The sequence below is a fragment of the Phyllostomus hastatus genome, unplaced genomic scaffold, assembly GCF_019186645.2.
Source record: "Phyllostomus hastatus isolate PE091 unplaced genomic scaffold, TTU_PhHast_1.1 phas_contig_58, whole genome shotgun sequence".
Taxonomy (NCBI): domain Eukaryota; kingdom Metazoa; phylum Chordata; class Mammalia; order Chiroptera; family Phyllostomidae; genus Phyllostomus; species Phyllostomus hastatus.
Window position 1 is genome coordinate 32,742,264 of NW_025333916.1, and position 12,588 is coordinate 32,754,851.

Sequence of the window (12,588 nt, forward strand, 5' to 3'; positions counted from 1 at the left end):
TACTCAAATCACATCTGGCATGAGACGAACTCCACCTTTCTCCTTGGGCTGCTCATCCACACTCTTGTACAAGGCACCGCCCTCAGTGGCACACTTTCTTCCCTACGAAATTCTTGCTGAACTACTGACTAGTAGAAGCTTTGGGGCATGACTAGCGGAATCACTTCATCACCCTTGTGTTACATCTGTGGCCAATGGCTACAGAGAATGGTTCAGTGTTTTGTAAAGGAGTGAGTGCAACAAGTAGAAGGGCTTCTTGGTGCCAGCTCTTGTCCCAACCCAGACATTACTGGGAACCTCACCTACAGAGGCTGGCTCATGCTGAGGGGATACAAAGGGAATCGGAGGGTCACTGTCCTGAAGGAGGTACATGCTGGCAACTGTGCACGAATGATGTCAGAGGCTGGGAGGGTTGTGTCCTGGGCACAGAAGGGTGTAAGGAAGCAACCCAGGCCTCTCCACACTGAATGCTGGTAGCACCCCAGTTCACAATCAAAATGTCCCCTGGGAACAAAACAGCCAGAAATACTAACAGACACTCCAAAACAAACCAAAAAGCCAACCACAAATACAAATGCAGCCAATCTCCCACACCCTCCCTAATTCTCTCTGGAGAAAGTCATACACAGCTCTCTCTTGGCTGGAGGCATCATCACCCCTCCTTCCAAATGAATAAAATGTGACAGTTTGTTGGAGGACAGTAAATTTCCGCCACTAGATCACCACCACCTAGCCCCAAGAGTCCTGGCTATCACAGCAGTGGCAGCCCACCCAAGAATGCCATGAAGTACAGGACTGAGACCAATCCATCAGTAAAGAGCAGAAGGCAAAGCAGGAACTTGCCTAATGTCATTTTTATTCCTGTCATTCAAATGGTCTTAATTTTACTATTGGTTTCAAAATCAGAATCTGGATATATTTCTAAAAACAGGTAAGTCAGGAAGATCTTGGAGGAGGAACTGGGGACTCCTTTGCGATGACTCACTGACCTGTGGGTGCTCCTCCCCCACACTCCCCACACATTCCCTGCACACTCACCTTTGCTCCTCCTCTCGTCTTTGAAGCCCAGTGTGGTGAAGCTGAAGCCGGGGAGCAACTTGCTGGAGAGTGAGCTCAGGTCCACTGGGTGGGTCTCCTCCTCTGCAAGAAGAGCAGGGCTGTGAGTAGGCGGTTAACGGATCCCCCCCATCCCACACAGCACCTCGAGCACTCTCTTCACCTCACAGTAGACGTGTCGGAGAGGGCCCAGGGGCTCTCTGTAAAGACCACCTAAAATCGAATTCACAAAAGCCAACTACGCCCATTCTCAAACCTCAACCACACTCCAATTTCACTTTATGACTACCCCAAAGTCAGCATAATGAGAAACTTCTGCTCTCTGACCGTGACACTAGAAACATAATTTTCAACTTGACCACTCACCACTTCTAAGGAATGCTGTATGTGTTCTTATAGCAACAGTAGAGCCCCCACCTTTGCACACTCTCCGAATGCACATTTCCTATGCTGAAGCTGTCACTCACACACTATTCATGTGACCTGAGCAGGGTTCTTCAAATCCCTAATTGGAACCTCTACTTCACGTTCTTTAACTAAGCCACTGATCAACTTGTCTACTCTCTTATAAAGACAGTATGATTCATTCTGGCTAAAGAACAAAGAAACTGATGAGAATTTATACTTTGTATACATCAGAAAATGCAAAATAAAACTGTGTGTCAAGGGCTGGATGAAATAATGCCACCAGGCATGTCAGGCCCATGGGGCTGCCCTGCATACATGTGCGCATGGCCAAGAAAAGTGCTTCATTCTCTGGGTGTGTGTGCATGCCTGCATATTCAGTTCCAGAGTTTTACTTTTCTTTAAAAAACAAGCCTTTGAAATCTTTTTGAAGGAGATGAAAAGTATAAAAATGCTTATTAAAGACCACAAAAAAACCCAGTATTTATGCCTTCATCAACATCTTCCTTGATGCAATTATCAACTTGGGGTTTTTTCTTCTAAAACTTGTGTTTGAGCTGACAGTTACTTCTTCAAGCTTTGCGAGTAGAGCAGCATTGAGGACTGGTTTCTGCCAAAGGAGTCATTACTGCATGTGTGAGGTAAATCCTCACGACAGCATCAGGATGTCAAGCCTCGAGCCTGCAGCTCTGCGGGAGTGCAACTCCTGTCCTGCTAGCTGTCCTAGGGACCCTTGGTCAGAGACGGTCTGGCAGCACCCCCACCCCCACGGGATGACCAGCCTCAGTCTGTTTACCACACAAGCATCGTGGTGAGGGGGGCCGTGTCGGAGCGGGAAATTGAACAGGGCTTGTCGTCTACACTTAACCACTGGCGTCACGCACTCCAGTGAAAACACACATCACACACAGGTTAAAAGGTTTTAAAACACTGATCAGAAATAGAGGTTAGCAGAACAGCACAAGGATGAAAAAGGATACTGAGCCCTGAGATGGGCCACCCACCGTCGGCGTCTGGCTCAGCTGTGTTGACCACACTGTAGAGCAGGTTCCCATCTCCGCTCTTCTTCAGATAGCCCATCTGCAAGGAAGCACGCTTGAGTGCACAGTCCCCCCTGAAGTGACAGCCCTCAGCTTTTGCAGTTGAGACTTCTACTGAAGCTCCAACAAAATAAAGGCCTAGGAGTATGGCCTAGCTTGGACAATCCTGAAAGGTCACAAAGATCACTTGTTTCTCTATGAACAAAGGAAAGAGGCCCCTCTCATACCTTTCCCTGGAGTTTAAGACCCACTTGCGAACAAAGTGCACACGAGTGCAATGAAAGAACTCCTTAGAAAAGTTCCTCATAACACCTTCTAAAAAAGAGCTTTTGAAAGAAAACAATTTACCTAGAAACAGCTTTTTACAGTAGGTCAGAAGCCTCAATAAAATGAGCTAGAACAAGACACTGGTCAACAAACATCCTGTTACCAACAAATAGTTCAGGGTCTCCATCTCTAAAGCATGTGGGAGCTATTTCCATTTAAAAACCAACCACCAAACAAAACCAACTCGTCCTCTGCAGGCCATGAAGAGAGTGAGGAAGAGAAGGCACCTTTGTGCTGGTGTGTGTGGGGAGATGGTGGAGAAGGGTGCCCACCTGTTCAGGTGCTGGAGCCCAAGTAGAGGGAACAAATGTCTGAGTGGGAGGAGCAAGCCTGGGAGGGGAACCAGGACCCAAGCTGGGTGAGCAGGGCATGGCATGGAGGATGGGAGATTAGTTACCCTTGGTCAAATAAGTGTATTAAGGGTAAAAGAAGCCAGGTTTCTCATTGTGAAATTACAAAAATGAAAGGAAAAAAAGGAGAAGAGGCTTGGTGGTACTAGATGGCATCAGAGGTTCAGTGTAAAAACATGGTTTTTGGTGAATGTAAACACAGATGTCAGTCTAGGTTCCCTCTAGAAGTCATATATATGTAGTGGCCTTTCCTAGCTCTCTCCGTTGAGGGCCACACACAGCGCCCAGGTCTGGGTTTCTAAACGCCATTCTCCACTAGGAAGCAGGGTTCCTTGGAGAAACAGCAGATTCCATGGCTAAGGTGCAACAGGGGTGCAGACTGGCAAGTCCCATGGAATGACAGCCCCACAGGAAACCTCAAAGTTTCTAGCAGGCTCAATAAATAAATAAAACAGGTAAAATTAATCTTAACAGAATTTATATAACCCCAAACATCCAAAATGTTATCATTTCAAAGTACTTTATAATCTGAATTTTACAGACTTAGAAAAAATTGTAAAGTTCTAGTTCAGACTATCTGTTTAAATATGACTTTGGATGTATCAGAGCAAATAAAATATATTAGAATTTCACCTGTGTCGTTAGCATGAATAAGAAGTTTAAAGCTGCATACGTGACTCACACTATTTCTACCGGATATGCTGGCCTAGGATGTATTCTTATGTCAGAGAGGAGATGCTCAAAGGATGGTGTAACCTCCTGATGACCAGCACCCCACTGGACAGGCTCCCTCCCACCAGCCATACCTGCGTCAGACACACGAGTGACTGCAGCAGCACACAAAGATGTGAGTGCACGGGGAGAAGAATTAACCTGCAGCAGAGAAGTCTGGTGGGCTCAGCCTCTGTCAAATGATGGAGGTTAACATAGTCCTGACACAGGCACTTGTCCCTGGAGGACCCCTTACCTCCCAGGAGATGGGGCCAGTGGCGACAATGGCCAGTGAGGAAAAGGTGCTGACTCTTGACTATAGCACACACTCCTGAGCTGGACCCTCCAGTGACAAAGGCACCCCATGACAGCAACAGAGCTCGGACTAGACACTTGAAACATCCAGACATTAACCTCTTGACTCTGAGGGCTGTGCCACTGTCCTGGCAGAAAACACACCACCCATCAGGGAGCACTACCTTGCTGCCTGGAAGGAGTCGGTTGATCCTGTCCCGAGCCTCATCGGCAGCATGCTCCACCAAGGCCAGTACATGTTCTTCTGCTGTGCTGTCAGTCAGACTGCAAGCGTTTCCTTCTGGCTCAAACATGCAGCTACAAGGCAGAAAAACTGCAAAAGTCACCACAAGGCACACGGCATAACCACTTCACCCCTGCCTCACAGCAGTCAGTCCCTAATGTCCCCAGTCACACAAATACCCAGTAGGAGTGACACAAAGAGTACTTATGCTCTCCTCCCTTTTAGTGCTAACCACAGTAAAACAAGACCCTTTCGTTAAGATGAAGAGTAAGTGTAAATCGAGTAAACTTTCTCTATCAGTTACATTTCAGTTGCTTTAAGAAGAAACATCACATGACAGAAGCCTCATTGTTAAAGCCTCTTTCAAGGTACCATTAGAAAAAGTGGCAAAAATCCTGTGGAGGGTTGAGGAGCTGGTAGCGAGTCAGGGCCAGGAGCACAAGCCTGCTTGCTCACTGGGCTGAAGAACAGCCCTCACTGCAAGGCCCAAGGGATGCCCCAAGCCTTTAGCAGGTCAGCCTCGGGTTCCACATGGAATTCTTGATTCGAACAGTTGAGAGGTGCTAGGTGAAGTATCCAAGGGAGGTAATGTCTGCTGTGGAAGTTTCTAGAAGTAGGTGGGTGAGACACTTCCAAGGAGTCATGGGAGCAAGCCCTGCCTGGGGATGTAATTTAGCCTATGGGAAGCCCTTCCTCTTGTGTAGTTTACAGCTACGGGAGCAGGGAACTCAGGGAGCGTGGTGAGAAGTGCATGTTGCCATGCATGCTGTCTGCTCAACATGACAGTTTTGTTCCCTGAGCCTGGAACAGGCAAGCCCAGGTCACCAGCATGTGTTCTGCACGTGAGGTTTCTTCAGAAGAAAGGGCCAAAAACTATTCACAAATAGGACACATGTGGGAACAGCAGTGAGCAAAGGGCATGCTGCAGGGCTGAACAAATGGGCTCACTGCGTCACACCTGGGACAGATCATGTGTGCTTACAGGAGGGACTGTCTCAGCCCTTACGCCTCCTGTGTCCATTAGCATGACACTGCTCTACTCTAGGACCAGTCACTGTGCTGGCTGTAGGATGGTGGTATGTCCACATAGAGAGAACACAGGTCAGAGAGCAAACCACCACTTCCTGCAGAAATGACAGCGGGGTCTCATGATCTTCTGATACTTTCCAGTGGTAATGGTGACATACAGTACCCACACACTATGATCACCTCTCTCTCAAGGTGGGCAGGGAAGGATGGCCACATCCCTCTGAACATAGATCTAAGCTTGTGAGGAGCTATGCTCCTCCCACCAGGCTGCACAAGCAGTGTACCCCTAAGCTACTCCAGAGACACAGGCAGAAACATAGGCCGGTGTCCCTAACCTACTCTCCCCGGGGAGCACCTGCCTTCCCAAGGTGAGTGTCCGACTCCACAGGCAAGTGCACTTCTCTTTACCTGATGACTTCTCTACTCGGCCTTTTGGATTTCTTGGTAGTTTCTACTTGTACAGGTACAACTTCTGGAACAGGTTCCTCAACAGCTGTGTCTTCGTTGCCCAGAAGAGCTGCCTGCTGAGAAAAATCCATGTCCTGCATAAACGACATGCTGCGCTTCAAAGCTAACAGCCGCTCCTAGAATCAGAAAGGACAGAGCAGCACGACTTTACCTCTCCCTCACAGCCAAGACGCCATGACGATGGGATGGGATGGGGATGGCCACAACCTCACCTGGCCTAACAGCTAATCTTCCATGCGGTGCAACAGGAGGTGGTGGTGGGGTCAACACCAAAGGGTGCAGCCAATTAGCTGGCGAGCACTTAGAGCCGGCGGAGGGGAACAGGCCAGAGGGCACAGGGCTGCACCTCACCTACAGGCTCATCAGGGAAAAAGCAGTGGTCCTAGACATGTGGCGCATGCAACCTGGCTCCTAAGACAGACCTTAGAAGCCACTCAGGATGGCCAGGATGGCCCGGCTGGACTCAGTGAGGCAGCCACACAAATCAAACCCAAAAGGCTGGCTGCAACACAGTGAGAAATTCACCCAGACTTGAGATCAACAGACCCAGAATGTTCTACCCACCCTAAAGGAGATTGTACAGCTAGGGCAGGAACAAGAAGAGAAAGAGGAGAGTGCCTGGAGGAGAGGGACATGGAGAGGACAGCCTGTGGCATCTACCCTAGAGCAGAGGGGTCCATGCCGTGGCCAGTGACGGGAAGATGGAAACATGTCATTCACTGTGAGTGAGTTTCTGTTTAGGCATAAACAACGTAGAGGAGAATTCTCGTTTCTGTAGCTCCTCGGTGTTAGTGGCTTTCTTACTTTGCTCATCATCTTAAAGCCTGCGTGAAGGATCTTCTTAGCTAACTTGTAGTACACAGTGTCTGGCCTGTTGTATGTCATTGCATTATCACACATCAGTTTGAAATCTGCCTGAAAAAAAAGGAGAAAACAATTCATCAAGTTTGAAACACCACACAGCAGCAAAGAGTTTAGATTCCTGTCAAAGAGGCCAAAATGAAGAGCTGAAAATTAAGTGAAAACAATTACATTTGCCTCCTTGATTAAAAAAATAACTTTAAAGCTTTCAGAGAAATTTTCATACTTGTTCACTGATCTCCATTTACACGAAACAAAGTCTGTACTTCTTTTTGAGCATAATATGTACATTTCATCTGAGGAAGATGATGGCTCCCTCTGCATCCTTCCTGTCTCCAACCCTCTCTCCTCTCTTTGAGAGGCGCTCGGATGTAAATAGGAGCAAGGACTAACAGCTGAGTTAAGTAAAAGTCCAGGGATGAGCTGAGGGGTAGGCACAGTCAGGTGCTCTATCTCTGGGATTTTTCCATGGAATTTAAAATTTTGTCTACAGTTATCCTAGTTTTATATAGAAGAGAGCTCAAGTAATGTTTTACTAAACAATAATTTATATTAAAAGTTATTCGAAACATCAGTATTTCAACATCCCAACCAAATTATTTAGCACACAGCTGTCACAGGTGAATGAGACACCAGGATGGACAATGACAAGTGAAGCCACACACCAAGAGTGTGTGCTATCTGGGGACCTTACCAAGTCACTGTGCCAATGTTCCCAGGGCTGAGACTGAGGCTATGAAGCCCCCATCCATCACAGGTCCCAACTGTGGTGGGTTCAGAACACCCTCTTGACTTGTGTTTCTCTGACTGGCTTATTTCCCTTAGCATAATGCTCTCCAGGTCCTTAAGACAAGTACCATATGATTTCACTCATATGTAGAATCTAATTAACAAAATAAACTGACAAACAAATAGAGACTCATAGATAAGAGAATAGACTGATAGCCATCAGAGGTGAGAGGGTTGGGGGCTGGGTGAAAAAGGTGAAGGAATTAAGCAAACAAACAAACAAACTCATAGACACAGATAACAGTATGATGATCACCCAAGGGAAAGAGGGGTGAGGGGAGGGAGAAGAGGGTATGGGGGGATAAATGGTAAATGGAGAGAGACTCAATTTGGCACAAACACACAACACAACATACAGATAATGTATTATGAATTGTACACCTGAAACCTGTATAATTTTATTTTTTGAGAAAAAACCATTCTCTTGAGGACAAGAGATGATGTGGACACTGCTCACACCTTGGCTTTGTCACTGGGCCAGAGACAAAACTGGGGACCATAGTTAGGAAAGACAGAGAACTGTAGGGCATGGAGACTGATACCATTTGCCCCCTGGAGCACTATTCCTTCCTCCTGTGAAAGTTCTTCCTTTCTCCCGTCTATAGGTCAGCAAACCCTTTCAGTGATGTTTCCAGTAAACAGAAAAGCCAAGTTTTTCAGAAGTTAGCAGACCTAAGAAAGGAGCCTAGTGTTGTCTCCTGAATGATACTACTGCCAATGCTGTCAAGCATTCGCTTTGATTCTCCCCCAGGGTGTTGGAACCAATCAATAATTCCTACCTCTCACAGCCAGTACTAAGAAAGAGAGTTAAGAGCTAAGTATTCAGAGGATTTAAGAACTTACTGTTCTAAAAAACTCAAACTCCCAGTTATTATAAAATAAAATTGAGAATCAGGAAAATTACATTTTTAAAAATACCTATTCTGGAACCAGGCCAAATAAGATATAACTTTGCTTGACCTAACATGTCTCATTTAAGCCAGCACTTAACTTAAAAAGAAAGAAATGCATTTCAAATAGCATGCTAACACACGGGCCAGCTTCTAGACCAGCGATTTTCAAATGGTGTGCCAAAAAGGCTCACTGGTGTGCCGTGAGAATTTTTAAAACATGCAGTACCTGACTATACAGTCAGGGCCACTGACCTCTTTCCCCTTAGTCCATCAAATAAAAAATTACATGGGCCATGTTATAACAAAGATCGAAAATTACTGCTCTAGACCAAAATACAGAGAAAACTACAACCAACCCATTTGCCTGATGCGATGTTTGTGAAACATCAACCCAAACACAGCAACAAGTGTGAAAACCTGCAAGTAGAAATGACCTACGTCTGATAAATGAAGTGTTTACTGGACATAAACTAATGCAGAGCTTCCTAACAATTATTTTAGGAACTGAAATTAATTTACCTTAAATTCTGTGACTGACTTGTATTCATTGGCCACAATTTTGTCTTTCATTGTGCCAAAATCCATCGGATGTTTTATTATCATTGAGTATCCAGGAGCAATTGCATCCGTGACAGGAAAAGCAAAAAATCCATGAGGATCTTTTCTGAAAACAAAAACACCTTTATTTAAACTGGAAACCCCTAAAACCTAAATTTCTGAATGATACAAAACCCTTCACCATAAAAATTTTAATACAGTTGACCAAAGTTTATTTCTTAAAAATAAAAAATAAAAACTCATGCCCTTTAAAATTGTTGTAGGTATTTTTGGATACACTAAAAATTCCATGACTAGCACCCTGGCTGCAACCACGGCATCTACATCACAGCTGTCTGACCCCCACACTGACAGTCTCCTCCCCGCTCTGCTCTGGAATGGTGCTTGCCCGTTCTGTCAAAATGGGTGTTTCCAGGGTAGGCAAAGTCTCTGCTCCACACACAACGGTGGTGGTGGCAAAAACACCTCACAGAGAAGAACCCAAATACCCTGAAATGAAAGCTCTTTAGAAACACTCGTTACCTCTGGAGCTGGCGGAGGAAATGCTCTAGCAGTTGCTGAATAGGTGTGCTCTCGTTTTCAGCTGATGATTTAAAAAGGAAAAAAATAAAATTGAACAAAAAGATTCTGAAATCACTTCACTGGAGTGCTTCAATTTCATTGTGCATACTTATTTGTTTCAAGTTCCAAAGCATTTTCATAAGAAGGTTGAAGTAAGAAGTGGATACAAAGGTCAACCAAACTCAGCCTTGGCCCCCCACCAAGTTCAGCTGGGTGTAAAGAGCACCTACACATAGGTCCCCAATCCCTAGTGCCAAAATCCCTTAAACCAACAACATCAATCTATTTCCCTATCACCAATGGGCCTGATACATCACAGATAAGGTATGAAAGGAAGAACAAAGGCTTTGGATATAGTACTTGATGGATTCACCAACTATCATTTCACTTGAGAGTCCTAAACTTCTGGATATGCCCGTTCTTCATGTGTAAAACTGGAATAAGAATACACACTATAGGGGTTATTGTGAGCACTGCAGTTCTTAGCTACATCTCTGGGCACACATGTAAAAACATAATTTTTGGTGAATGTAAACACAGATGTCAGTTTAGGTTCCCTTTAGAAGCTGTATGTTTGTAATGGACTTTCCTAGCTCTGTCCACTGAGGGCTACACCCACCATCTGGACTTTGGTTTCTAAATGCCATTGTCCACTGAGGAACCAAGTCTGAAGCACAACATGAGTGCAGACCAGCAGGTCCCCAACAGCGATGTTCTTCAGAGCGACCAAGAAAAACATCATGTGATCATTAGCTCTCCACGCATAATGCGGGGGGATTACCCAATGCATAACATCAAGGAGACAAGTTAGATTAAGTTACAATTTACCAGTGACTGTACTAACTTTATAGACACATTCATTCATTTATGAAATGTTATTTGCACCTGACCCATTCTTCCCAACATGCTCAGCAGCCCCAAGACCTATCTGTTTACCATGGCAATGACTCACTCATGGGAGGGTACTGCCAGAAAACAGCACCCCACCATGATTGCAATACTATACTTTCTACCTCCACCAGCAAGAAAAGAATCGCCTGAAAAGCAAGCCTCCTGACCATTTGGAAGCCTCTGAGGGAAGTGACCACACACAGATCAGGGTGTTCCAGAAGCTCTCCTTTGGTAGAGTCAGCACAGCTCCCAGTGTTTCTGAAGTCCTTGAAACACTAGCCTCCTCCCATCTATGATGAGCTTCTTAGTTCATGGGCTTAAAGAAAAACACCAGAAGCAGCACTTGACCAAACCCTGCTCTAGAAGTTCAAAGATGATGACAAGAACCTCTGATATTTCACACGAGGCCTTGGAAGAGAAAACACTGTTCCTTCCTTCTGTGCTTCCCCAAAAAGCTGAAAGACACAATACCAACCACTGCTTCACAGTAACAAACTCCAATAGTCCAAGAAAGTCTTTGAAAATGCCAGCACTTGCCTGGTTGGGTCCGGCACGCTCGGACTGGCCGATCAGGGGGCGGCTCCACCTCTACCTTCTTCCCAGGATCAAAGTCATCAGCCTCTCCCTCCGTGTCACAGTGTTCCTTTTCCCGTTTCCGCTTCTTCTCTTCCTATGAGGCAAAGTCAAGGCAGTGAGAGCAATGCAAACAGCTTTAAACAAACCTCCTGTTTGTAAGGGAAAACACAAAGCCAAGAGAGAAACACTCTCTTTCAGAGACTCTTCCCACTCCAGACTCCCACCCTTGCAAAGACCCTCCCCAGGGGTCAGGGGAAAAGTGATGCACAAAGAGCCAGAAGTGAAGCAATTACCTTTGCAGTCTGTTTTGCTACAAACAAAACACCCCCTTTTCTAAGTCCTGCTGCACTCCTGCCTGCCACCTCAGGGGTTTGGGACCAAGACATGGTGGCCACCACCACCCTGTTTTACCTTTCGCTTCCTTCTTTCTTCATCGTCCATATATTTCTCCTTCTCTGATTTTTTCTTTTTCTTCTTCTTCTTTTCTTTATGTCTCTCTCGCTCATGGTCTGACCTATCATCGTAATAACTGGAGTCATGGCCAGATCCAGAGAGTTCAGTCACTTCGCTCCCTCCAACCTTGAGGACCAACTTCAGGGGCTTCTCCAAGGGCTTGTCTGCATAATCTGTAGAGACAGAGACGGTGGCCTCCAGTGCATGCTTAGAGAAAACATCACCCAGGTGGGTGGCATGACTGGCTAATGTGTGGGTGTTATTGTGGAGGCCCTAGAGGATGATTGGCCCTACTAAGGTGGAGCAGAAGAACGCTAAAACCATCAGGGAAAGACGGTGGGGCAAAGCTGAGAGTGGCTGAGGGTTATTTCTGTTTCCTCTCCACTTCCTTCCCCCTCACCCTGCATTAACCTCAAGGAGCCTGGGAGAGGGAAAAGCAACAAAACCAGTGGAAGCAACAAGGTCAGGAGCTGGGACCCCGCAGACCGATCCCACACCCCAAAGCCCCAGGCCCTGTTCACCCCCTTGCTTTCCGCTGACGCGTAACGAACTGCTGCTGCAGGACCAGGAACGGGAAAGGAAAGGCGGGAAGACAAACCGGTAAGAACTTCTCCCGGAGACTCAGACACCAGCCAACTCACATGTTCGGCTTTTCTCCAGGATTTCGGAGGTGGACCCGACGGAGCTCGAACCTCCGCCCCCGCGAGCCCGGGACCCCGCCCACCGCAAAAGCCCGCGAGCCCGGGATCCTTAGCGCGTCCCCGGGACCCTCGCCTGTCCGCCCGCCAGCCCGCGCGAATGCCTAACCAGCCCGGCGTCACAAAGCGCGCCCGCTGCCTCACCCTCATACGACGAGCGCCACTCGGTCTTGTGCTTCTTGTGCTTCTTGCCCATGGCGGTTGTGGGGCAGAGCGCGGAGCCGTGGGCAGCAGCGAAAGCGGCCGGAGCGTGGCCGCCGCTCCGCGGCCCTGGCTCGCCCCCCGCCTCAGCTTGTGGAGGTCGAGGGGCCGCGCCGGAAGCGGACCTCGCGCCCGGAAGTGGCCCCGCCGCTTGCCGGCACGAGCGCTTCCGGGTCGGGTGAC

The 12,588-nt window shown here is 47.1% G+C and overlaps 1 protein-coding gene across 3 annotated transcripts in view; it reads right to left on the minus strand.

Annotated features, from left to right (window-relative positions):
- The window catches only part of BRD9 (bromodomain containing 9), a 28,051-nt gene extending 15,516 nt beyond the window's left edge, over window positions 1–12,535 (minus strand). Inside the window, exons 1-10 of one of the 3 annotated variants that reach the window (XM_045848328.1) lie at window positions 12,349–12,535; window positions 11,465–11,679; window positions 11,015–11,147; window positions 9,548–9,608; window positions 8,987–9,131; window positions 6,729–6,839; window positions 5,865–5,977; window positions 4,369–4,501; window positions 2,466–2,541; window positions 1,039–1,140 (exon numbers count right to left, since the gene is read on the minus strand). In XM_045848328.1, the coding sequence (XP_045704284.1) occupies window positions 1,039–1,140; window positions 2,466–2,541; window positions 4,369–4,501; window positions 5,865–5,977; window positions 6,729–6,839; window positions 8,987–9,131; window positions 9,548–9,608; window positions 11,015–11,147; window positions 11,465–11,679; window positions 12,349–12,400 (1,141 nt within the window). In that variant the 5' untranslated portion in view covers window positions 12,401–12,535. Of the gene's footprint in view, window positions 1–1,038; window positions 1,141–2,465; window positions 2,542–4,368; window positions 4,502–5,864; window positions 6,041–6,728; window positions 6,840–8,986; window positions 9,132–9,547; window positions 9,609–11,014; window positions 11,148–11,464; window positions 11,680–12,348 lie in introns of all 3 variants that reach the window. The other 2 variants (XM_045848327.1, XM_045848326.1) reach the window with 2 other exon arrangements.
- Between the last annotated feature and the right edge of the window lie 53 nt (window positions 12,536–12,588).